The sequence below is a fragment of the Gossypium raimondii genome, chromosome 13, assembly GCF_025698545.1.
Source record: "Gossypium raimondii isolate GPD5lz chromosome 13, ASM2569854v1, whole genome shotgun sequence".
Classification (NCBI taxonomy): Eukaryota; Viridiplantae; Streptophyta; class Magnoliopsida; order Malvales; family Malvaceae; genus Gossypium; species Gossypium raimondii.
The window spans coordinates 32,256,915-32,281,709 of NC_068577.1; the positions used below are offsets into that span (position 1 = coordinate 32,256,915).

Below are 24,795 nucleotides of genomic sequence, written 5' to 3' on the forward strand. Positions count from 1 at the left end.
TATTCCAGTCATTTTACCCTTCAAGGGTATTTCGATCATTTTACCTTTCGAGGGTATTTTGGTCATTTTACCCTTCGGGGGTATTTCGATCATTTTACCCTTTAAGGTTATTTTAGTCATTTTACCCTTCAGGGGTATTTTAGTTCTTTTACCCTTCGAGGGTATTTCGATTATTTTACCCTTTAAGGGTATTTTGGTCATTTTACCCTTCAGGGGTACTTCGATCATTTTACCCCTCAAGGGTATTTCAGTCATTTTATCCTTCAAGGCTATTTCGGTCATTTACCCATGAATTGCAAGTTGGGCTTGCCACTCAAGCGATTGCATGCCCGTGTGGTCTCAAACGTCGTGTTTACGGCTTTTTAGCTTTTCGCTGATCTACAATTGCAATGGGTGATTACACACCTATTTGTGAAAACGTACTAAGATCCAAGAACACCCACAATCTGCATTCATACAAGTTTTCCATTAGTCACTAACAATAGGGTTAATCTCCTTCTTTTACATCCTTAACCCAAAATTAAACTAATACTTGCCTCGACATACAAAAGTGGCTTAGCCCACTTTTACAACCGATGAAGATTGACTTCACTCTTTTTGACGAATATCTGCAATACAGCAAACTTTATTAAACAATATTGTTTAATAATGTGGTTGAAATCCACACATGATCATTTATAGAACCATAGGAACATTAGGCCTACACTTAAAAGATGACTAGCCTACTTACCTTGATCGAGGGATGAGAGAGTGGTTTCAACGACTAACAACACTTACACTGCACCAATCCTCGAGGAAAACTCTAAAATCGCAACAAGCAGTACATCGAGAGGAAAGCATCAGAAGTCAGTAATCAAAGATTACGAACGAAGGTATTCAGTTTTAGGAAAAGAGAAAAAAATGAACAGAGTGAAAAGTATAACACTTACCAGTAGTCGACAACACTTGTAGCACTAGAATGAAGAGGAGAAGAAGAGAAGAGATGAGTAGAGAAAAGAAAAGAAAAAATGAGAAAGAGAGATGAGAGATGAGAGGATTCGGCACAGGAAGAGAAAGAAAGAGAGAAGAATAGAGCAAAAAAGAAAAGTGAGCAACTCGAAAGGTACTTCCCAAGACTTAGCAAAAACCGGCACCAAAAGCTAACAGGAGAACACGAAACTAACCAAAAATCAAAAATCTTTAGTACCTAAAGACTAAATTCAGCAGATGCTACCCCAAGAAGTTCTTCCAAATGCCAAAAATGACAAACTTTTACCCCTAGCCGAAATCTCAAGGGTTGAACTACCCCAAACGGCATACACTCCCCCTTCTCAAATTCCTTTATTTTCTCCTAAAAATCCTCCCCTTATCCCTCCTTGATTTCCTCCATCCAATCACAATCCCACTATTCTCTCCATGACTCACTCCTCCATTCAAATTCCATAGCATTTCATCAAACTCTGCCACCTCACTGCACAGGTGATAAAAATAAACACTCCACAGTGTAGCACAGGACTTGAACCTCAGACCTTAAGAGTACTTCACAGGCCACCTACCACTGGACCATTATGCTCTTTTTGTCATAAAACAAGCACTAAAATTTATAAAGCCTATGTGTCAGTGTCCAGATTCATTTAAGGGAAAAACTAAAAATTCTGCCAAGGCCAATACTTGAACCCAGGCTCCTCAAACACTCCCAAACACACCCAAATTCCTTAACCACTAAAGCAAACAAGCAATTTGTGACAAATCATGCAAAAATTAAAGACTTGAATTTTGGGGCGTTACAAAGAGCAACAGGAACTCCCACTCTAACAGGCCTATCAGGTCTAGTCTGTTTCTTAGGCCTCTGAACAGAACTAGAGGGCTCTAAATCCCTCTTATTCTTGTCTCTCTCACGATCCCTATTCTATCGTTCCGCGCGCTTAACCTCTTCGGCAGTCTTCACCTTATCCACAAAAATAGCTAACTCACGCTCCTTCTGCGGAGCAATCAGAACCCTCAAGTTATCCCTCAAACTATCCTTAAAACGGATACATTTCTCATACTCTGATGCTACCATGCCTCGAGCGTGTGGCTCAACCTCAGAAACTCGACCTCATACTCGACCATAGATTTATTACCTTGCATAAGATTCATGAACTCACGCCTACGAGCATCAACATAGCTCGTGCCCACAAATTTTCCTAAAAATTAGTCTTAAAATAATCTCAACTCAGACGATCTAGTTGGGTACCCTCCTCAACTGACAACGACCACTGATACGCCTCGTCGCGAAGCAAAGAGACTGCACCTTTTAGTTTATGCTTAGGAGTACAGTCTATATCATTCATAATCCTCTCAGTGGCCTCCAACCAATACTCTACCGCAGTAGGCGTGACTCTAGTGACACCCCTAAACAGCTCAGCTCCATTAGACTGGAGTCGTTCAGTTACCGACCCACGGCCTTCAGATCCAGAATAGGGTCCATCGACCCTCTCCAACACCCTCAACATGGCTTGGGACAGTGCGTCGTCCCTAGCTGAGTGACTTTGAGAACCAGTCTCAATAACAGGTGAAATCGGTGTCTCACTCGTGTCTAAATTTGGCATACTGCCTAGGGAGGAGACTCAGCTTGAGCCCTCTACGGCCCCTACTGTGCCCACGAATACCACGACTACGAGTTCCACAAGCACTCATCGTATATTTCAAATTTATCTACATTATAAAATTTTATGCATCAGCTCTAGTATTTATTAGCAGATATTTTCTGCTTAAATTATCAGAAGCTCAAAAGTATTCCAGAGGCTCTAGTCTCTAACTAACTCAGTATAGTTTCAAAAAGTGCTAACTATAGTGTTTTTAGAATATTCTATCTAAGTTTAGAAATACTTACAGGATCGGCTTTGAAGACTCGGTGTACCACATACCTAATCAGAGTGATCTAAATAATTTGAAAACCAGTTCTTTTTGAAACAAAAATTTGGAACCCAAAATTCACAGCCCGAGTTTTACAACCTGGCTCTAATACCACTAAATGTAACACCCAAAACTTGACCTAGAAATTATGGCTGAATCTAGAGATGTCACAAATAAGAGTTTTGAAAACAGAGTCATTTCGATAAAGCTTTGTATTGTTCGCAAAATCATCCAAGTTTTATAACTCATATTCGTTTATAACTATTATTGAAAGCGCTATTTAATCAATTCATTTTCCAAAACATAATGTACAGCGAAAGTCTTAGAAATCGTTATATTGGAAAATTCCATTCGTATTTTTAGAAAACTTTTATTTTAGTAAAACCATGTTTTTATCCCAACGTTACAAATAAAGAGTCAAATCGAAAATCCAAATCCAAAATAGAACCAAACAGTCCGGAGAGTCCATTAATTATAAAACTCCTAGAAATAATCCTGAATTAAATAAAAAAAGACCATTACTTATAGTCAATTCGCAAACTTGTGGTCATTGTGGGACTCCGTTGCACCGATTCGCCTAAGTTTGTGGATTACCTGAACAAAACAGACAAACGGATGTGAGTTTTCGTAAACTTAGCATGTAACCCAACAGAAATTAACATAATATACATACAGCAATCACATATACAATCAGATTCAGATTCAGACTCAAGTCCTTTACAGATACAGATAACAGAACCAGATATACAGAACAGATTACAAAATCCCACCCCCATCCTCTACACACCAACTCCGACCGTCCCATCACACCATGTGGGATTAAAAACACCCACCCATCCCTACACACCATATATTGTCGATACGACACATAACAGATAATATGCAAGCGAGCTGCTAGAATATAGGCAAAAGGTCGTCTTATAGCTCACTTCCTCCACATATACAATACTTACCCCAAACATATAAATAGAATACAGATATATAAATATCATGCTTAACCTGCTCGCATACAGATAACATATATATTTAACAAAATAATCAGACATGCATAACGGTGTCCTACTCAGAATAGACTATTAAAATATCATATCACATAATTTAGGGTTTGGTTAGCCCTTACCGACCTTACGGTAAGCCCACAGTTGATCGGAACAACCCGTGCGACCCTAAGGAATATTTCAGAATTATGGGCCCACATGCCCTTGTGGCTTACCGTGTGTCTAGCCCGTGTGGGCCCACACGCCTAGATTGGCCTTACCCAAAACCTACGCGCTCGTGTGCAATGCCCGTATGGGCCCACACGCCCGTGTGGCCCACACTACCAATATGGCCTAGCCCGTGTGGCCCACACGACCACACTTACACAAACACACGATCGTGTCTTGCACACAGTTGTACCTTCGTCAGACACACGACCGTGTCTCGCACACGGCCAACCACACAGCCAGGCACGCAACAAAATGCTTTTTCAACTTTTGTCGAAACCTAATTTTCTACGTTTTGGGAACACACCTATTTCGGCTTTGATGCAAAAACACTTCCGAGCTAACCTGCACCAAAAATAGAATACCTCACACCTTTTAGCAACCAATTTATGAGTCTAACACGGTTTACCAAATTACGCAAAAATCGACTTACCGCTTACAAAAATGACCACAACCTCGAATCAAGCCGTTGAAGTGAAACTTGATGCTTCACTGTCTTCACCTATGCAACAGATTGTAGTAAATTAACCTCCCTAACCACACCACTATACTAATTTAAAAAGAAAGGAAGCAACCAAGGTGAAACACAAACTTACCAAAACAAATGGAAACCACCAAAATTACAAAATCAACATTTGGAACAACCAGTTGACGAACAGAGTAGAGAAAAGAACCAAAAATAAAAAAACCAAAGAGAGGAAGAACAAAAGGGAAAAGTTAACATCAGAAACAGAGAAACTTCAAAAAAGAGAGAAAGCAATAGAAAATAAACATCCACGCTCACACAGGGACTCGAAAACAAGATCTCTAGCACACTAACCCCTTACCACTCGAACCAGCAAACTCATTCTGATATGATTTAACAAAAAACTTTATATAAGCCCACTCAGCAAGGATAAGGCTTGGATACACAATAACAATTTTTTGCTAAAAGTGGGAATTGAACCCCAAACCTCTCACACACACCCTGAATACTTAACCACTGAAGCAAATACACATTTATATCAATTTTTACAAAACAGACTTAAAAACATTCAGGGTGTTATAGATAAACCACTCAACGGTGCATATAAACTGCTCATATTTTCTCCATACATATCGTCCCACCCATGCAATGCAATATGCAAGCTCAAACAAATCAATACGGTAGCATTTAATTATGCTTTTAACAAAATAATACGATAGCAATCAATATGCTTATAACAGTTCAAAATAGTAGCTAATAATATGCTTATAACAGATCAACTCACTAGCTAAAAGTCATGTTTTTCATGTATTCAGAATAACAGTATCATAAGGCATATTATACGAACATTCACAAACACAGTTTCAGTCAACATATTTATTCACAATTCATCCAAGTATATGTTAATAAACTAGTAATTCAATCATTTAGGTCATGTGTTCTAGCATTATTCATGTTATCAAGGGCTTAATTGGATAAATAAATCACTAAAAATGTTTCGGGAACTAATTAGGGACTAATCTGATCAAAACTTAAAATTGTGGACAAAACTATAAAATTTAAGAAAAAATAGCACATGGCTATGTGGGAGGGTCCAGGCCATGTGGTCCAGGTTGGGTTTGATTTTTCTTTGATTTTCTCATAAAATAACATACACTTGACTTTTGGGGTCTCGTACGACGATCCTCTCATCCGAATCTAATCCGGGTAACCTACACGGGTCTTTTGATTGAAAAAAATGCAAAAATTACTGTCTACCTTTAAGATTTATCGTTTTAGCAAGATTTTCGGGAAAACTCGAAAAAAATTCAAAATCGATTTGAAAGGTTGTCAAGAACGGTGCTATTCTAGAATCCTAGGGATCTAAGGAATTAGAAACAAGATTGCTTACCGATCTTGGCTCGTTTAGACATGGATTTGACGGTGTTTCGTTAAATCGACACAAAAAAGGATTGAACGGGGTTGATTTTGGGTTCGGGATTTACTCCCCCTCATGTAAAAAGAAAAAATGTTTATTTTGAATGATTTACATAAAAGCTAATACAACACTATTAAAATAATAAATATAAATATGATACCTTCATCTCTAAACGTGTATTTATCTATAATATTTATTAAGTGTTTTATTGAAATAGTGTCACCTTAAATATGTCACCAATTCAGTTAGAAAAATTATGGAAATATTCATCTTTAATAAATAAATTATATTATTCAAGGGTAATTTAATCTTTTTATTAAAAAATTAATAAAAATATACATATGATAGGATAGAACCCGAACCAATTGCATTAACAAAACCATTAATTTACCATTCAACAAAAATTATAATAATAGGATTTGGCTCAGGATTGCCCATTTTTCATTCCAGGATTTTTCTGAATTTGAAAGTTATCACTTAGTAGGTTTCCATACCAAGGCTCAATCCAATTAAGTCCGTAGCGTCTACCAATTTCGCCATATCCCCTTTTGTGTCTTGAGATTAGGATCTCATTAGGATGCCCCTCCTTTCCCCTTTCTCCCTCCTTTCCCCCCTTTTCCCCCTTCTTTCATTTGTTTATTTTCTTTCGTTTATTTATTTTCTTACTTTTTATGCGAAACCGTTGAATTTAGTAGATATAGATACAAATTCTTATATCGAAGGGTCTTTACCTATTTTTATATTTTTATACATTTCAATTTTTATTATGTGTTTACATCCATCAATTGTATATCTATAATATTTATTAAGTGTTTTCTTGAGTTGTCACCTCAACTAGATCACCATCTCGCTTAAAAATTATAGAAATACCTTACGTAATTAATTTTGTAATTAAAATAAATTATATTATTCGAGGTTAATTTAGTCTTTTATTTTAAAAACAATAAAAATATACATATAGTAGTATTTAAACTCAACCAATTGCATTAACAAAACATTTAGTTTACCACTCAACTAAAAATTTATTTTAATATTTTTATACATTTCAAGTTTTGTCATGCATATTTTATGGTCTCCATTAATTGTACATCTTTATTATTATTTAAACTATTCATTGAGTTGGTGTTACCCTCAACCGAATTACCAACTCGGTCGTAAAAGTTACTGACATATGCTTCCATAATTAAAACAAGTTATATTATTCAAGTATATTTTAATTTTTATTTTAAAAATAAATAAAATATGCTTATGGTGGGATTTAAACTCAAACCAATTACATTAGAAAACTTTAATTTACCACTCAGTTATAATTTTATTTTATGTTTTATACATTATAATTTTATTATGCACACTTCACTATTTCCATTAATTCTATATCCATATTTATTATTTAAACTTCTAACTGAGTTAATACCACCTCGACCAAGCCTCCAACTCGGTTAAAAGTTACTCATTCATTCTTTCATAATCAAGTTAAATTATATTATTCAATGGAACTTTAATTTTTATTTAAAAGAAAAATCAATAAAAATATGTATATGATATAATTTAAATTCAAACCAATTGCATTAATAAAACTCTTATTTTACCACTCAACTAAAATTGGTTTTAATACTTTTACATATTTTAATTCATCATGCACATTTTATTAATAATATATTTAACTAAGTTAATGTCACAAGTTAACTAGACATCAACTCAAAATTAATGACAACATAATGATAAATAATTTAATTTATTTTTAATGTTTAAATTTCATATATTATTATTAATTAATTTTAAACCATACATTTTATTATTTATTATATGTTATTTTTAAACACACATTATATTCTAAATTTATAGTTTTCAAATTCCTAGACTATAACAAAATTTATATGTATTAATTATTTTACCACTAATATGTATACTTAATTATTTTACCATTAACATGTATACTTATTATATTATCTTATATTAAATTAATCAAGAGTTCTTGATATGATACACCTGAATCTAAATCACCATACATCCAAGATACACATACACATATCATGTACTTTCAAAATTTGTCGACGTTAAAAACATCATAAACACGATCAGAATACATTTAACCCTTTCTACTTAAAATGAAGATATTAATCTCTATATTTAAATTAAAGAACAAACCAATCATTTTGATAAAATTTCATACATTTCTATATTACTAATCATGAATGTCAACATAAAGCACACATTACACAAGGGGTATATAACAGTCTGATTCTTCGATCAACCATGCCAATGTTTAATGATAAGAATAAAAAAATTAGTTAAAACATCAATTTACTAATTGATAAAGGCTATTTTATCATTTTTTAATAAAAAAATACAACCTAACTCCTAAAGATCCATCATAGAGATCGATCATAAGATGTAAAAGATGTAATTTACATCTTACATTATACACCTTTCCAAATGAAGTTAACTAAAAGATTTTCAAATCAAATCAAATCTAATCGTATTAAAAAAGGGGGAGCACATCTATATGTATATTAGATACATACATGCATATTAATTATTTCCCAACAGGCAAACTGGTAACCTTAAAATTGAAGAACATTCCAACTTTATTTTCTCAGCTGAGTCACTGAAAACACAATAGGCAGCTTTGCTGATTCCTGTAAATTAAGAAACACTATCAACCTAAGCCAACAATCTAAAATACATCATAAAACTTGTACATTTAAAAGAAATAGCTTAAGCATCTCTCACTTCAAATGGCATCCATCTCTACAACCTGAACCAATAAAAACCCAACAACACAACTAAACTGTGCTTCGAGAAACCTAAAAGGGTAGACCATGATACATCCACTACAGACTCTACTTATGTTTTTTAAAAGTCATTACTCAGACCGTTTGAAATTTGCTATGTCCCCGCAATCTTCTTGTAAATCAACACTACAGCTTCAGCCATAGCATATGAAACTGACATGGCACGTTCATTCAAAGATTTGTATATAGAAATTGACAGATGGTGTGACATTGGAATATTTAAACAGTTTTAGTGGTTAGTTCCCTAACCTGAGAGATCAGTGGCAACGTTGTGACTATCCAAGTCAAGAACTTAAATTTACCAAGACTTCCAACAGGACATGCCTGTGTCAAAAAACGGGCAGCTCCATCTTAAACCGCAATCACTAGTTTACAGGACTCCTCCATGAGTCTTAATCTGCTCAACCTTCTTCATCTGCCTCTCGTATTGATCCGTTTTCTAGTTATAAGTTCCAGCATTTATGTTCTCTGGCATATTGATCCACTTGGTAGGAATGGGAGGACTGATGGTATTCTGCTCAGACCGGTGGTCTAAATTTCGCAAGTATCCAGGATTTGGCATCCTTGAAGACATCTCTACGTGTATTGCACCTCTGCCACTTCCCTCAAATGACAAAGCAGACATTCCAGTTCTCAAATCATGATAACGTTCCTGATGATGCAATCTATCCTGTGCCAGGAAGTTGTTTCTGTTAACTTGCATACCATTTGATGACGGATGTCTTGGGTTAGCCATTACACCATTCAGATGATTATATTGACCATAATAATTAGGGCCATCACTATATCCCCTTCCACCTGACAGTCCAGCTGCACGTGGTCGACTACTATAAGAAAGACTTGGGTCATCAAAAAAGCCCCTTTCAAAACCTGATGGTCTAGCAGGCCTTTGTTTAATAATTGTGTAGTTGCTTGAGACATTAAAAGACGGTGGTTGTTCAAATAACCCTGAGGATGAGCCATTCGGTATGATATTAAGGGTGTTCTTGACAAGACGATGAGCTGCCTCTCCTAGCTGAGGACCAACAATTGCTCCAGGTAGTCGTGACCTGTCAAACAAATAGAATAATGATCATTTCAACAATCATCTGCAATTTTGGATTTGAATAAATCATGAAACAATTCGGAACAGCAAAGACACTAGAATTAATGGTAAATTTTACGATAATGCATTCTCACCGATCTCTGCCTTGCTGACGCCGCCCACCATTATCTTCATGCCATAATACAGGAAAAGGTTTAATGTCTATAGGAGTTAGAATCTGCAAGAGCAACATACATGTGTTAAAATGTGAACTCTGTTAATAGAACCAGTAAGACTTCCATAATGTTTCCCAAAACAAAAGAAAACACTACTAAAAATAATTTAAGGTAGCATTTGAGAACTAGGATTTTGAGATTTGATTTTGGATTTCAAATAGTGTAAATTGAATAGTAAACTATTTAGAAATGTAAATTCATGACAATTTCTAAAATCCATGGATTTGCTAGAGGCCTATTTATTAATGAAATAGAATTCTTTAAACTACTTTTGTATTTGGCAAATCCATGTTTTTAAACTTTTAACTAATTTGTTCTTGATATATGCATTTCATTCTTACCATTTCATAAAAAATGAAATCCAAATTTTCAAATTCAAATTCCCAAATGGAGCATAAGAGGAATCTCGTGCATCCTTGAGTTCCCTAATCATAATAAACTGAAGCCAACCCATATATCAGAAATTATATACCTTTTTGGGTGTTACAACATCCTGTGGAAGTTCTGGAATGTGTTTATGATATGAAGGATTCATGTATGTAACATTTCTGCAAAGGAAAAATGCATCAAATGAATTACTAGGATCAATAGGGTTCTCAAGAAAAAAATGGCAATAGAACTATGGAAGACTTACAAAATTTGGTTAGATTCTATGTGTGGCAACTCCTTAACAGGGGAAGGGACTACAACCTGCCAACCATTCCTTTCACATAACCAAAGAAATCCGTTCATTCCACCACTGTGAAGGCAAATAATGAATGAGGATGGTAAACCTAACAGATTTCAGTCAAGTTACTTGATATGTGAATGCTCAATTAGTGAAGAACAGTGAGATTAGCAAACCTAGCATTTGTGTCAATTGGCCATAAATTTTTTTTGTGAGGGGAGAACTGATAGTAATATGAAAGAACTTGTGAAGCCAAAGGATGAAGAGGATGAACATATAGCAGATCAAGCATCACACTGTTCCGAAACTGCTCTTCTGCCTGCAAATATTAAGGGTTAGCATAAGGGACCAACTAAAAGCATTTTAAAACAATAGCGATTAAGCATTATCATTCGGAAATTAAGCACACTAGCCTGAACTGACAATACAGACCGTTAAAGTAGCTTCAAGCTTTCTTGTTGCAGAAAGCAACTTCCACTCATCGATGAAAGGCAACTTGACAACACCCTGTGTCCAAATAACAGAGGTAAGTTCCCATAATCTTCATTCAAATTGATAAGAGTAACTTGGTATAATAATATACCTGCCATGCAAAGCGTTTACCATGCATGTCAATCTCAAAATCTGTCATACGAGAAATCTGGGTAATCTAGGAGAAAGGGAGGAATGTTACAAGAAAAAGATACCACCAAGAGTAAAACAATTTTTTACCAGAGGGATAGAAACTATAGATAGGTGATGATGGTTCCGTCATCAGTTTCCCGTATTCTTCTGGCAAAGCTTTAGAACTATAACATAATAGAGATAAATCCTATTAGCATAGGAAACTAAAAACTATAACCACAAAGATATATTAGGGAAAAATTGCATAAGCCCCCCCCCCCAACATACACCATATAAAATTTAAAAAAAAAACACACCACCACCACAACAACAAAAGAAAACACCTGGCCGCTGGTAGTGTTCCCATGAGCTGATCAAAGGGCTTAAATGGCTTTCCCATGAAAAATGTTATTTCCAAATCAGTTAGATCCTTCAGATCTGAAGCAAATGGAGCATAATGATATGGATAAAACCTGAAATAAAAAGTCAAGACCAAACCTTAAACTAACTAAATGGGGGAAAACATAAAGTAAGACATCTAGCATATATTGAACTACTTGGTTGGTCATACCAAGAAAATCTCAAGTCATAACCACATTGTGATATGACATGTGTATGCATGTATATACTCAGAAGCCAAGTTTGAGCTACCGAGAAGTATCAGATAGCATAAACAAAGTCTCCCTCCCCATGGTTTGAACCTAAATCCTCTAAGTTGAAAGTCTCAACTGTTTAGAAGACAATAGCACACAGCATGAACTGCTTTTTAGTACATAACTCAGCCTATTCTTCCACTAGCCCCATAATAACTAGTAATCAATGCATGTAAATTATGGCAATCTGAGCAGGTATTTTTAAATCAAGATACAAAGGGCAAGCATTGAGGGAATAGGACACAAATATTTGCACAAGCATATAGATATGCTCAAATTGGTATTTAATCTTAATACATTTAGTTTATCAAATGAAAAATAGATGCTAAAAGCAAATATAAAATTTTCAGCTCCAGTCCACATCAAACTAACCATTGCCAAGAGCAAACACCTTGGTAGTAATACTGGCATACCCAACATAAACCTTCAACATACTTCAAAACCTGCAAGAAATAGAGATCGTTACATATCTTCTACGAGATAGCATTACCATATAAACATAATATTGTTGCAAGAAACTTATCATATAATAGAATGTTTAAACTTACAACATCTCTTCTAACTTCTTCAATCTCCCCTGGATTTGATACACTGAATTTCTCAGCATAATATCTTTCTTTGTATCCTGGTTCCCCTAATTTAATCTGGGAAAAAAATTAAAATTATTATGCTACAGAAAGCTCATCACCAAAATCAGCGCAATTTACTAAAATGCCCAATGATCACATATAGGGCTTGCATCAGACTCTCCTTGCAATAACTTTCCCCTTCACTTGTCTAGCTTATGGATTATAAGACTAACAGTAGGAACAGGTTAAACTCTCAGATCAAATGGATGTCAGAAAAAGTTTTTTTTTTAAATTCAATTAAGTTCACAGCAAAAATACTTGAGGAAACTTATATCCAAAAGATCTCAAAGTTTATCAATAGAACCATAGGTATCACATAATTCAAAATCACTTCAAGCTTTATTTCAAACCATGGCATTAGAAATCACTTAATTTCTCATTTGATTTTATAATCCACGCAATTCGGTCTGTATTCAACCTGCCATTTTAGACTCAGGTCTATAATTTAGAACGAACTGAGACCTTATCTACAAGAGGTGGTCGTGCCTCCTCAGAGTCCTCTCCTCTTGCTTTAAGCTTCATTCGCTCGTTATTCTCATAAGCCTGAAAATCAGTCATATAAGCAAAAAGATATAGGGCCAATAGAAGTTTATATCAAAAAAATAAGTTCAAGGAAGAGGTGCATGATAAGCCACCAATCACATACAGATAGAAAGTCAAAAGCCCAAATATAACAGAACATTTTGTACACACCCAGACATGCAATTTAATAGCATTAAAAGAGAATTAAAAAAGAGATGACTCGCATCAGATTTCATAAAAAAAACCAAATTCACTGAACTTCAGCATTCGCAAATTTACTATTAAACGATGTCCTTTGCACTTCTGCAAGTGTCTTTAGATAAATGATTTTTTCTAGCTATTAGGCATACTGCTGTTGTTGGTTGCGTTCAAGTTTAAACATTAACACATTTCTATATACATGCTTTTAGTTGATGGGAAGGAACAATAGATAATACAAAATTTGGTCCATACGGTCTCCCTCGTTTTATGCAAGCAACTATTTCCAGTTAAGGCTACATCATCAAAAACAATACAAGATTAAGAAGATTGTACTTAATAAAAGCATCCAAAACCTGCAGCATATTGCTTCATGAGAAATGGGTTATTGCTTAATCTCTACAAAGAACACGAAATTATATAGCATTGTCACACAGTAATACATATATCAAACTTAATAGAATCAGGCTTTCAACACGACAAGGGATGCAAATAATCTATCTATAATATATAAAAGCACGAGTTTGGAGAAACTTTTAAATTAACGAAAATATCTTTTATTGTTCATTATATTACTAAATTAACATTAGAAGAATAATTCATTAATATATTAGTAATTATTACGAGATAATAACAAAAGTAATCTAATCATGATGATCATAGACATTATGTATATTATTAATTATTATATAATAATAACGAGTAATCTAATCATGTATACAGTTCATTGCAATTTTATCACTTAATTAGTGTTACAATTATACAAAATAAACTAGGATTTAGCACTCTAAATAACTGCATTAGCAAAGCATTTTCATTCAAGTAACCTTTATAAAATCACTGGAAAAATATGTTTTAGTATTATTAAATAGGTTCTGTTTTCAGCACTTAAAAATATTTTATTTTATTATTTTATAATTTGTATTTAATAATAAAGTTAATATCACCAAACATCTCCAAACTATGACCCTCATTCTAAATTAGTCCATAAGCTTCAAATCATTCTAATTGTATCAAGGTTATATCAATTAGGTCCTTTTGTTACTAAAATCGTTAATTTAACTGTTAAATAACAAGTGAGATCTTATATGACATAATTTAAAATAAAATTTTTAAATAAAATGAATATTGTAAAATGGATGTTTTAAGAAATCTTAGATTGACGTTTTCGTAACTTTTATACAAGTTCTATCGTTCACTCTTTTTTTTCAGTTTTACTCTTTTTTCAGCATTCTATTTCTTTAAATTTTTCATTTTAAGTTTAGCTATGTAAGATTTGACGTATCATTTAATGGTTAAATTAACAGTTTTAATAACGAAATTACTTAACTGATATAACATCAACAGTTTAGGGTGTAATTAGAATTTTTAAAGTTTGAGACCAATTAACTCTTAATGATATAAAGAAAAAGTGGCTAAATTTCATAATCCTTTTTCTTAAAATAGAGAAAAGAGGAACCAAAGTGAAAGAAAATTGAAACATATATTTAAATTTCTATCTGCATTTTCAGGCACTTTTCATTTTTCAGGATTTTTGCAACTGATTTTTCATTATTTTTATTGTTAGATTTAGTTGAAAATAGTTTTTGCTTTGTTTTTTCAAAGATCTCTTGCTTTTCCATGCTTAGATTTAAAGTCAAAATGTAGTTAATTGCATTAAAAATTAATAAGTTGACAAACAATAATTCCTACTAGTCGAGGATGATGACGAGGATAATAAAATTAGAGAAGATCAAGATTGATAACATTAATATTATTAATATTTATTTTTAATTACTTTTTATTTTTATTATTAATATGATTTTATCTTACTGAAAATAGAGGCTGTTCCTATTTTGGTCACTAATTTTTTTATTTTGTTAATTTGGTCAACCCAAAAAAGAAATTGATCAAATCGATCACTCCACTATCAAATGGTAACGGTAGATTAACAGTGCATTTGCACAAAAAAATTTGGGGTGACCAAAATAGGAACGACCCCTATTTAGAGTGACCAAAGGGTAGTTTACCCTAATTTTAGAGTGACTAACGTGAAAATGCATCATTAGTCTTCCATTACCGTTAATAGTGGAGTGATCAATTTGATCAATTTCTATTTGGATGACCAAATTAACAAAAAAGAATTGGAATGACCAAAATAGAAACAACTCATACTTAGAGTGACTAACGGAGTAGTTTACCCTTTATTTTATCACATATTTTTATTTAGTTTTATATTTTAACTTGGTTATAATTTCTTTGCTGATAAGTATTTAAATTTGATTAAATAATCATTAACTCTCTAACCTTGCTCATAGCAGTGTATTGTAATGTATCAAAAATTAAAATCTATAATTTTATTTTTAATAGATATTATAATCTGATTTTAATATAATATAAAATTAATTTTTATCAAAAGCAACTGATGAAATGGCAATTAAATTTTTATCATATAAATTTTAGATCTTATTTTATTAATTATTAAAAGTTTAAATACATAAAAATCATTAAATTATATTAACTAAAAATACTTCATAAATTTTAAAAGTAATAAAAATTCAACCTCCATTATTTCTCCAAAAATGTCATCAGCTTATTCCATCAATCATTTATTTGATATCAATTTTTAATAGATTCTTTTACTTGCTTATCTTTTCAATAAATATAATAAAATACCATTAATATAATGTTTAAACTAAAAATAATTATAATTATTTTATTAATAATATTAATGAAATTAATATATTAATGATTACTTACATTAATTATATAAAATTAATGTATTTATTAAAAATAATATAATTAAATGTGTATATTCACATGCAATGCATGTAAAAACGATATTATCAAAGCACAGAAGATGCACCTCACCTGCTGTATACGAGTCCTCTTCTGAAAGATTTGATCTTCATGAACAGAAACAGATTGAATAAAACACTCCACTCTATCTAACAAAACCTGTACTAGCAAAAGGATTGATATTAGCAACCATATGAAACAACAACAGTTATAGCTTCTAACATTGAGAAAGGAATAAAAAATAACAATTATTTTTAATCCCAAGCAATAAATTACATTCTTCCAGGGTAAATGAACAAGTAATTTATACATGGGGGAAAAACACACTCACTCTCTCTCTAAGCACGTACTTTATCTCTTTTGATTTCTTTAATGTCATAAAATATATGCACCCGGTTACTTAAAAGTTAAAATGCTAACATAAATGTTTAACGCCGGTCTATGCCCTTCAGTAAACAATCTCGTGGTAACAACACTAGCCATTAATTAATCATGGGAATGATATTGGAGAGGCCAAAGAAACCACATCATCTCAAGATTGTTAATCTTGAAATGGTAAATGATCAAGGGATGGAGTGAATGCATAATGTATCCATTCAGACCAGCCCACCCATCACTAAAAGAAAAGAAAAGGCTAAAACAACTATAATTAAATTTGGAGATTGAATTCATTTCTTCTCTTCATTAGATGAGAACCAACTTTGAGGTTAGGCAGGCAAAATGGAAATTGTTATTCTCCTTTAACGGACAACTAAACAAGACAAATAATAGTAGGTTTTCCACTCCAGCCGTTTTTAACGAGTTAAAACCCAAAAAAGCATACAACTCTTAGTCAATGACTTGATATTTCATGGATAATTTTTTATCTATTATTTTACAGTGAACTTCTAACAAAGACTTAATAGATGCACAGGAAAAGGGAAAATTTACCTCACCCGCATCAGTAAGATAACCACCCATAGAAGCAAAATCCCTTCTATAAGCTTGCATCAGAAGATTTATAGCACCCTGAAACAGCATAACATTCATACAAAGCACAATGATATAGAATGAACAAAATCAAGGCAAAACTGTGGTAATTGCATACCTCCCTGATTTCTAATGTTGGCATATGTGGAAGGAAGTCATTGCCCACAAAAAAACATAAAAAAACAAAATCATCCACTATTCGTTCAAAGTTTATCTCAAATGGGGGGTTGGGGATCTCCAAATCATATTGTAAATATTCTCGCAACACCCATATGTTAAGAAACTGTCCACGCACAATAATTGAATCAGCACTGTATAAACCAAATAAAAAGGAAGGGGAACTGTGCTTGTAACGCTTAGATTAAGAATTTTAACTTTTAAACCTGATATTTCTTCTTGTGAATTGGTGTATCATCCACAGCATTCAATTCTCCAGTTCCATTATCTGGCTTACCATCGCACTCAGCTGCCAGATGACCAACTCGACCACATAAAAAACATTTTTCTTGTTGTCCAGGAAGAGTGATCACCTGTACAGCCAAGGTAAATGAATTAACCAGCCATTACAATAAATGATCAGAAACCAAGAATGGCATTAAGCAAATGAGGCACTGACCTCTCTTAAAATTGAAAAGTGAACCTCATGGGTGGCTAAGGACAACATGATCAAATCAGCATCCTGATTAAGACAAAACCAAATCCTAAATTAAAACTACAACCAAAATATTTAAGGAGGAACCATAAAGGTTGGGGTTAGTTTTGAAATGACTCTCACCAGACCATACAAACAGTGTCGAGTGTTTGGATTGAAGCCAGGAAGGTTACGTTGTAACCGAATGTATGACATAATCTTGTGTTCGCCCTCACCGGGAACGTTTGAATCAGAAAGAATAACCTTCAAATAATCACCCAATGCAGCCCCATAAATAAATTTAGAGAGAAAAAGTATCCTGAAAACCAAAGTATGTAGTAAAATACACAGAAAGGATCACTCCACTTTGCAAGGAATTATCCAATCTCTGAAGCTAGAAAGGGATTGTCCTTCACACCTTTGTAGTCTTCCAGCCAGGATTATGATTCAACCTGGATTGTATGTAATACTGAAGTGCTACAGACAAAACACCCATAAATGGAGTGCCAGGAGTAATAACATTTGAGTCACATGTTTCCGGTTTTCCAATGTGGGACAAAGCTTTCCCCTCAGCCTCGAACTCTTCCCTCAATCTCTCCTCTTCAGCTGCCTAAGACAACATAAACAACCAAAAGATAAATCAACTGAATTGGATAATCTGGATCAGTTAATAATGCACACACTTACAGCCTCAGCAGCATCTTTTGCAGCTCTAAAGCGTCGAGTACGTTGTTGATTCATTTTAGCTCTAGGTGCAACACCATCTACAATATTTTTTAAATATAAATGAAAGAATTAAAGAAAAAACCTAGAAATAAAAGAAAATTGACTAAGCATGTAATAAATCCTACCAATTGCCATATATAGAAGCTTTCTAGGACGAACCAATGAATATAGATGGTCAATATAGTCAAAGATTGATTTGAATACATCATCATAAGTGGCAGGTGCAGGCTGCACACAATAATAAACCGTCATTGGTGAACAATATCAAGTAAAAATCAAGGCCAAACCAAAAATGGAAAGAAATAGATCAAAAGAAATATTTCGATGCACCAATTATCAAGATTGTGCAAATAAATGGAAGCAATGTAGCCATAGTGCCATACATAACATGTATATCACATTCAAGAAATATGTGTTTTGAGGCTCGATGACCTACTAAGAAAGGAAAGCAAGCAAACTATGACTTATTGACACACAAAAGAGAACAAAAAATAATTCAAGGTCAAAGACCGTTGATAGAGTGCTTGACTCTTGGTTTAAGTGACCAAAGATCAATACCTAAGAGCCTGAAGCAACAGGAAAAGAAACATATTCAAGATAAACTGCTTTCACAAATGACTACCAAAAACATACTAACAGCAATAAGCAATCTACCACTTCATTAGCTGCAAAATTGCTTTCAAGAACAATGAATTTCGGTACACTCTGTAAGATGACCATGCTAAAAACCCTATTCTATACAAAACCTAATCCTAGAATCACAATTCACTTCAGAAAACAACATACTTTTACCTAATTACGTTTACTGAACGGTAACATACCTAAAGCGGTAGCTCGAAATTTTCATTCTTTTACTTGGAAAATCTCATAATTATTTCATCGACAAGCAGCAATCTCAGAAATTCAACTAAAAAATCCGATGAAAAATAAAGTCTAAAGGTACTTTTTACAAATTTACCTTGCCGTCTGGGTGAAAACAAGGGTGAATAATCCCATTCATATCAAGATAAAGATTATCGAATTCGAGGCGGTTAGGGTTAGCCTTAGAGACGTCAACTGGTATTTGATTTCCATTACCGTCTTCTCTCGGTTCTTCCTCGATCACGTCGACGATCGACTGCGGGTACCGATCTGCTAACCACCGGTAAAACGCCGGAACTCCCATCGCCGGTGCGGTAAAGATCGTGGTTCTCCTGTCAACCCCGGCTCGGATGGGTTGGTAATGAAGAATTTAATTAAGAGAGAAAGAAGGGTTTTGTCTGGGAGTGAAAAAAGTATAAAGTTTTAGATCTGTGGTAGAGACGGTGAAATCGCATGGTACGACGACCTTCTTTTTAGGTGTGAAAGAAAAATGACTACAGTGACCTTTGAGGATGCAATTCGGCAACTATTTCGGTTCATCCCCTTTTCAAAAATAGATTCACCGAACCATGAGCTGCAACCTATTTAACAGATCTTTTAGAAATTATTTTACGTCTATTACATAATTCTTTCATATTTTTCAAATTATTTAATTTTTAAAAATTTAACTTCAAGAGAAAATAAGGGATACTTAAACTTCTTTTTTCCTAGCCTAACTTATAAAGTTTATCTAAATAAGGGATAATTTCCCCACCTCCAGTCCAGACATAAGCTAGGGCCAGTTCTTCATTGTTTTTGAAAAGTGCTTTTGAAAAGTCTTTGTGGAAAAGTCTTTTTAAGTCTTTTCAATCTTTAAAATTTGGAGTCTTGGCATTCTTGTCAAAAGTCTTTTGAAGAATAAAATGTCCATTTTAGACATGATATTATAAAGTAACAAATATGTATTTAAATAATATTCAAATTAGTTAATATTATGATATTTTAGCAAAAATATCAAAAAAATTATTATAACTTATTATTAATATTTTAATATATAATATTAATTTTAAATATTTCTAAGTAATTAAAATTATTTATTTATTAAATTTAATTAGAATATATAAACTATATTTAAATATTTAAATATAATAATTAAATATTTGTAATTAGATATTGACACAATTGTATTATTATAAAAATTATTTTTTATTTTTACCACATTGCCTTTATTCCCACAGTTCAAGAATAATAATAATATCACCTATTTAAACACTAATGCCTAAATTGGATCACTTCCTTGGAATCACAACGTTTATACCGGGAATGCTAATTAACTGTAACGGTTTAGAATGGAGTGTATGAGCTTAAACAAGCTAAGTGAATGCACAGAATTACCTCAAATACACAAAATATCATATGTTAAACGAAAGTTATAAAAGACACATGCTTAGCAGCATTTAACTATAGTGTCAAACTAACATATTTATGCATCACATACCAATACATCTAACTTTGTATTCACATACTTATACATGCATCATATTCCACAAATAATTCATTAATCGATAAATTGGCAACTTGATACTATGAAACATAAAAGTGGGCTTTATCACCACACATTGGATACACGGATCTCCAACACACCAATGACTCGAAGAGTCAAACATATCTCAAAAGTGTAGCATCAAGCTAACACTTTCTAACACACCTACATATCTCAGTGAATGCGATGACATTCCCTTATCTCTCCAAACTATCCCGAGCCTCAATGCCAAAAATCACAATACAAGGGTAAGTACTCACATAATCCTATGGCATGCCAACTATACCCAGCGGTCTCAAAAGGTCACAAGGCCAAAGCATCCATAATTATACACATATTTGTTTACCATTTCCTATACATTTTCATTGATCGTTTACATTATATACACAATATCATCACTATCACTTGGCATGTTTAACATGCGCACAACTGATGCATTTCGCAATAGCTAACACAACATATATCAGATATCACATTAACACATCATATTACTCAATCCACATCACATAGTCACAATTTTTATAAAATAAACGAGGTGAGTAAGAAAGTTTACACTTGGAACTTAGGATAAGGGTTTAGGCCCCCATTTAACACTATGAATCATGTCTACAAGTAGCGATTCCAAAACGCTCACCGTTCACGTTTTCACCTATTTGCCGAAAGCTTAAACCAGCTTTTCCTTGAATTTTACTTTACTCGAAGAAGGTCCTAACGATTTCGAAGCTTCACACATAACAACCACAAAATATACACAATTAATTTACAACTATAACCACATCTCAACAAGCAAAAACATAGATCTAGAGTTAGTTCCTCTTGGAAATGAAATTTCGACTAGCATAATTGAAACTCATATTTCGTAATCCTTACTCATTCACATGGCTTAAAACCAATTCTAGGCGTCTAATTACTCATCTAAGAATAGTTCTCAACCTTCAAACCACCCTAAACGGCTCTAATTCATGGTTTCGAAAATTCGACATACATGGCCAATTTTTAACAAAAACTTAACAATACCTTTAAATTCTTTAATGAAACTTTAAGGATAATTTAAAACCTTCTAATCAAAACAAAACAAGTTTAAAAACACTTTGAAATATTAATTTCATTCAAAATCCTAGATTTCACCATTAATGACCAAAATTTCAACTTCTTACCCAAATCCTTTTATTCAATGGCTTAAAACTCGATTTAAATGGATAGATTAACTAAAAAATATAAGGAAAAAACATTTCCTTGATTGGGGGAAAATGAGCATTTACTAGAAAATCTAAAAAACTCACAAATTGGATGACAATGGGATTTAATGGTGTTCTTGGTGTTTCTAAGTTTGAAAGGGATTTGGTGTTGGAAATTCAGTGGAAATCAAAAGGTTTGGAGTTTGGAAGATCAAAATAGGTGAATGATATTTGGGAACTTCAAGGGAAGGAAAAAACAAGAGGGCAAGAAAGGTTTCGCGAGTTTCCTATAGGTGGAGGGGAAAATAGGGTATTTTTAAAACTTTGGTATATTTAGCTTTCTGGTACTCTCAATTTTAACCCATTTTTCAAAACAGTCCACATTTTATAGTTAAGGTACTTTTCCACATTATTTTCACAAATTGATTTAGTTTTCAAAAAGCCAAGGACGAAGACACTTTTGGGTTACCACATTTCTGAATTCTCGAACACATTTTTGAGCCAAAATTCATAAACTACCCTCGAAACTTTTAGACCCAATTCTAGGATGTGACAACCATTATGGACTCCTTTTGGAAAAATTATATTTAAGTCCTATGTCCGTTACCGGCTCACATGAATTTTATGAATTAAAAAAAATAGTCCTACGTGGAGATGATAGTCCATGGCCTATTACTTAAGAACCACAACTTTGGCAAAAAAAATAACAATTATATAACAAATATAAAATATTACATCCATTCCCATATATAACTCAAAACATACACAAGATCTAAAGAATGTTACTTTTTATATAATTGAATCATTCAAGAAGAAGAGAAATCTATTTTTATTATCTGATTATACTTATAGATAGAGCACAATCTAGTTCTGATACCAATTGTTAGAAAATCGGGTTTGAAAAATGTAGCGGAAAATAAGTTTAGGTAAAAACCCGAGTTTTAATTTTTTTTAACAGATAAGAACTTGGCTGTAATATCTAAAGTAATAAACACTTAATCAAAATTGCATCTTTTCGATCCGTCTAGGATGAACACTTCAACCGAGTACTCTTCTCTGTTATCCTCAAACTCATGTCTGTCGAGTGTAGGCTCACTTTGAAAAAAATATTTTTTCCACAAATTACCAATAGGGTAATTTCACAATTTCTCTAAATTTTTGGGCCAAGTTGTAAATAAGAAAAATATCTATAGAAATTTTCTAAAAGAATTTCTTCAAAGAATTTTCTCTCTACAACTTTCTCTTGAATTCAAGTGTGTAAAATAATGACTCATTGCTCTCTTTATATAGGAGAGTTTAAAGAGTTCAACTATGATTAAACTTAATCATTTTAATATTAAATTAATATAATACGTATGAAGATAAATATTAGATTAAATTTAGTATTAAATCTATTAAATTAATATAATATTTCTCTACAAGATAGATATTTAATTTAATTTAATATTAAGATAATCACTTTAATATTAAATTAATAAAATACTATTAATATACGTATTAAATTAAATTAAATATTAAATCTATTGAAATAATATTATTTTTGAAATAGTTAATCTAAAATCAAATTATCCGATAAAGACCCAATAGGAGCATGATTCCTCCACTAATCAACCGTCGAAGGACCACCCACTGACATTGTTGGGTCCGGTAGTGCCATCGTACGACCTCCTCACGGCACCCTGAGCCGATTTGGCTATTTTTGATTCGGTCTAAGCCAATGACGACTCGACTGATCCGATCCAGCATCGGTTGGACCATCGGCTTGGTTTCACATACTAGGCTTGGTTTGACCATTTTTTGGGTTTCGAGCTCGATTTTGGATTCTTATGCCCAAATTTCAATCTTAGGTCCAATTTTCAAGTTCAATTACTCATTGGGTCAATTTTCTGACTTGAAAATTAATTTCCAAAAATATCATATTAATTTTAATTAATTTGATTAATTTAATTTTACTTTATCAAAATTAGTTTTCTCCTAAACCACTTAGGTTTTCCAAAATTAATTTTTCAAGAAAATTCTTTAATCAAATTCTCTAGTTGAATAATTCACACGACTGCCTAATTTAATTCCACGTAAAATAAATCCACTCAATTAAATTATTTCCAAAGTCGTAGAATTTCCTTCTAATTCAAATGCAATTTGATCAAGCTTTTGTTGAGCTAGCGAAGGGACCAATCAAACATATACAATTAAGCTCTAGTAATTACAATTATGTTTAGAAGCATCGTTCTAATAATTCACAATTACTTAATCATGGAGTCATTCCACAAGAAATACCATGATTGAAAACTCCTTATTATATACTCTTTATGAAAGCAATTCACCCAACTGCTTTGTCTGTTGACCTCGTCATGTGTGTGTTACCCTCATATGATATCCTTGACTTCTTTGAGTTAAATCCGTTCACTTAATACAATCTTATTTTATCTCATTGTCACCATTGTAACTTCTTAATTATTAATATGATCACTGTCAACAAATGACTGTAATAAATTGCTCCTTCTACAATAATCAACTATGGCCACATTCTATATTTATCAACCCACAAAATGCCAATGAGAGGATATCATTAACTCTTTAATCGAGCTATGAATTTCATTGTTGCTAGTAAAGTCATGTCATACACAAGTCATGTACCCAACATATCGTTTATGGCTCAATCATCTTCAGAGCATAAGTCTCCACTTCTACCAAAGCACATGAGTTACATACGCATGGTCAATGGCTAACTCAGGATTTACGTAAATCACACCGTGAACATCACAAGTGATTCACAAACCAATTCAGAATTAATTCATCTTGGGTCCAGTCCAATGTATCATTCTTCCAATAAATACA

General features: G+C 33.0%; 1 protein-coding gene across 2 annotated transcripts; it reads right to left on the reverse strand.

The window, feature by feature from the left end:
• Positions 1 to 8,535: 8,535 nt before the first annotated feature.
• On the reverse strand, positions 8,536 to 19,815 carry LOC105782657 (5'-3' exoribonuclease 4). 2 transcript variants are annotated; one of them, XR_001129873.2, is made up of 23 exons: positions 19,355 to 19,815; positions 18,522 to 18,624; positions 18,358 to 18,434; positions 18,089 to 18,280; positions 17,815 to 17,934; positions 17,656 to 17,718; positions 17,423 to 17,569; positions 17,158 to 17,322; positions 17,001 to 17,078; positions 16,143 to 16,229; positions 13,035 to 13,115; positions 12,492 to 12,587; positions 12,316 to 12,386; positions 11,635 to 11,763; positions 11,399 to 11,475; positions 11,271 to 11,311; positions 11,120 to 11,194; positions 10,864 to 11,006; positions 10,655 to 10,759; positions 10,493 to 10,568; positions 9,940 to 10,022; positions 9,010 to 9,809; positions 8,536 to 8,604 (listed from the first exon to the last, which is right to left on the reverse strand). XR_001129873.2 is itself a non-coding variant. In XM_012607537.2 (22 exons), exons 1-22 carry the CDS (start codon positions 19,559 to 19,561, stop codon positions 9,200 to 9,202), a joined length of 2,826 nt encoding a protein of 941 aa, XP_012462991.1. In that variant the 5' UTR covers positions 19,562 to 19,815; the 3' UTR covers positions 8,536 to 9,199. The 2 variants fall into 2 exon arrangements, 1 of the variants encoding a protein (XP_012462991.1); XM_012607537.2 differs by having other exon boundaries at positions 8,536 to 9,809.
• Positions 19,816 to 24,795: the final 4,980 nt, after the last annotated feature.